This window comes from Melampsora larici-populina, assembly GCF_000204055.1.
Source record: "Melampsora larici-populina 98AG31 unplaced genomic scaffold MELLAscaffold_86, whole genome shotgun sequence".
NCBI lineage: Eukaryota > Fungi > Basidiomycota > Pucciniomycetes > Pucciniales > Melampsoraceae > Melampsora > Melampsora laricis-populina.
The window spans coordinates 298,392-300,491 of record NW_006768850.1 but is presented as its reverse complement, the minus strand read 5'-3'; the positions used below and the strand labels follow the sequence as shown (position 1 = coordinate 300,491).

The 2,100-nt window shown below is 34.9% G+C and overlaps 1 protein-coding gene across 1 annotated transcript in view; it reads left to right on the top strand.

Annotated features, from left to right (window-relative positions):
- MELLADRAFT_113519 (uncharacterized protein) overlaps nucleotides 1-1,745 on the top strand; it is a gene marked incomplete at both ends in the record, with an annotated part of 3,130 nt that extends 1,385 nt beyond the window's left edge. Inside the window, 5 exons of the mRNA XM_007418195.1 lie at nucleotides 149-379; nucleotides 456-797; nucleotides 887-1,354; nucleotides 1,474-1,566; nucleotides 1,647-1,745. Of these exons, the coding sequence (XP_007418257.1) occupies nucleotides 149-379; nucleotides 456-797; nucleotides 887-1,354; nucleotides 1,474-1,566; nucleotides 1,647-1,745 (1,233 nt within the window). The remainder of the gene's footprint in view (nucleotides 1-148; nucleotides 380-455; nucleotides 798-886; nucleotides 1,355-1,473; nucleotides 1,567-1,646) is intronic.
- Nucleotides 1,746-2,100: the final 355 nt, after the last annotated feature.

Sequence of the window (2,100 nt, the reverse complement as noted above, 5' to 3'; positions counted from 1 at the left end):
GGAACGATTTGCTCCTAATAAAAGGTGGCATATTGATACTATGTTGAGGGTCTTGAAATTGGTAAGTCTTGAGATTCTTTCAAAAGCTCTTGACGCGGTAGATTTGATTAATATTGAGATGTACCTTCTTTGATTGGTTTGTATTCAGGCTGGAAACTATGTTCGAGAAGAAGTTTTATCTGCTTTTGTTAGATTGATTTGTCATACACCTGAATTACAAGCTTATACAACTCAAAAATTGTATTTAGCTCTAAGACAAGATGTTTCACAAGAATCTTTAACTTTAGCTGGTCTTTGGGTTATTGGTGAATTCGGTGAAGTTATACTTAGAAGTCATGGTGGTGGTGTAAACCTTGAATCTGAAGAACTTGTACAAGAGGTATGATTGATACTTGATATTTGCATCTTCACGGATTGCTAGAGATACTGATTATGCTGTGTGGATCGGTTCAAAGGTTAAAGAAACAGATATAGTCGAATTAATCGATCTAGTACTTCTCTCACCATACGTCAACCAATTAATTCGACAATTCGCCTTAACAGCCTTGGCTAAATTCTCATCAAGACTTTCACCTTCAGCATTTTCACAACAAACTATAAATCAAATCCTTTCAAGATATATGTCTTCATCTGAATTAGAAATCCAACAAAGAGCAGTAGAGTTTAGTCAACTACTTGGAATGTCGGAAATCAAAACCGGGGTTTTAGAACGAATGCCTCCACCTGAACTTAAGGCTTCGGTTATGGGAACTGTTAGTGAGAAAAGAGCCGTTGGATCTACAAGGGCTGATAAAGATGTAAGCAAACTTTTGAAAAATGATTTGAGTGATTGATTTTTTTACTAAAGCTCTGATTATGTCGATTCTTTGTTTATTGAAACACACAGTCATTGGTTGATCTTATGGGAGATGAGATTAGTAATACAAATCAAGGAAATGAGAACGCACCAGCAGTAGTATCAACTCAAACTACACAAGACCTTTTAGCAGATATTTTTGGAGGAGGAGATCCAGGAACGAATGTGACCAATAATCAAGGTCCACCAAAATCGTCTGTGAATGATATTCTCGGTCTCTTTAATCCGACTTCTTTACCACCCTCAGCAACAAGCAATGTTCCACAACCATCGATGGGTTCATCATTATTTGATGAAGATGTGATGGGAGGATCAATGGTGATGGAAAGCCCACCGGCTCCTCCTAGTTTTGTGGCCTATGATCGGAACGGATTGAAGGTTTCACTTTTACCGTCTAGAGATCCTTCGGCTAAGAATGTTTTGAAGATCACCGCTCAGTTTGTTACTACGGGAATTGAAGCTATTATGGGAGTTAACTTTCAAGCTGCTGTACCTAAAGTTGAGTTTTTTTTGTTCTTCTTTTTAGAAGAGATCAGGGGTTTTTTTGAAATAGTTTGGTTGATTTTGGGAAGGAATTGAATTGAGATTGATCTTGATTTGTTTGTTTTTGTGTATAGACTCAAAGGTTACAAATGCTTTCGATTTCTAATCCAGATATAATGCCAGGAGTAGTAGAAACTCAACAATTAAGAATCATGTATCCAGAAGGAGTAAGTCTGTAAATGTTCTTTTTCAAAAAGAACCGGGGGTTTTTTTATTGATCTTTTTTTTGGGTGTTTTATTTTGATAGGCTGCTATTAGATTAAGAATTAGGATTGGATTTAATTCTGGAGGTGAAAGTAAACAAGATCAAACTGATTTTAGTTTTCCTGCATCTATTACACAATAAATGGAGTATAGAATGATCAAGTAAATGAGAAAATTCATCAAGGACAAATGATTAGAAAAAAAATCGAGATCATCATCAAAAATACATGTTGAGGTTCAGAGAATAGAGAATGAATGGGTCTTTTTCGATGGTTAGACTGGTTGTTAGAGTGAAGGTTCTTTTGGAGTTTGGTATAGGTAGAGGTTATAAGTAAAATCAAGAAGATGATAAAGTTTTGGTTTTGGTTCTTTTTGATTTGTGTTTAAAAGATATATCAACGATTTTTGTTTTTGGTGTTTAAGTATTTATTTTTTTCTTAGATTTGATTGATATTTGAATGTGTAAAGAAAGAGGAAAGATAAAGAAAAAGTGAGAA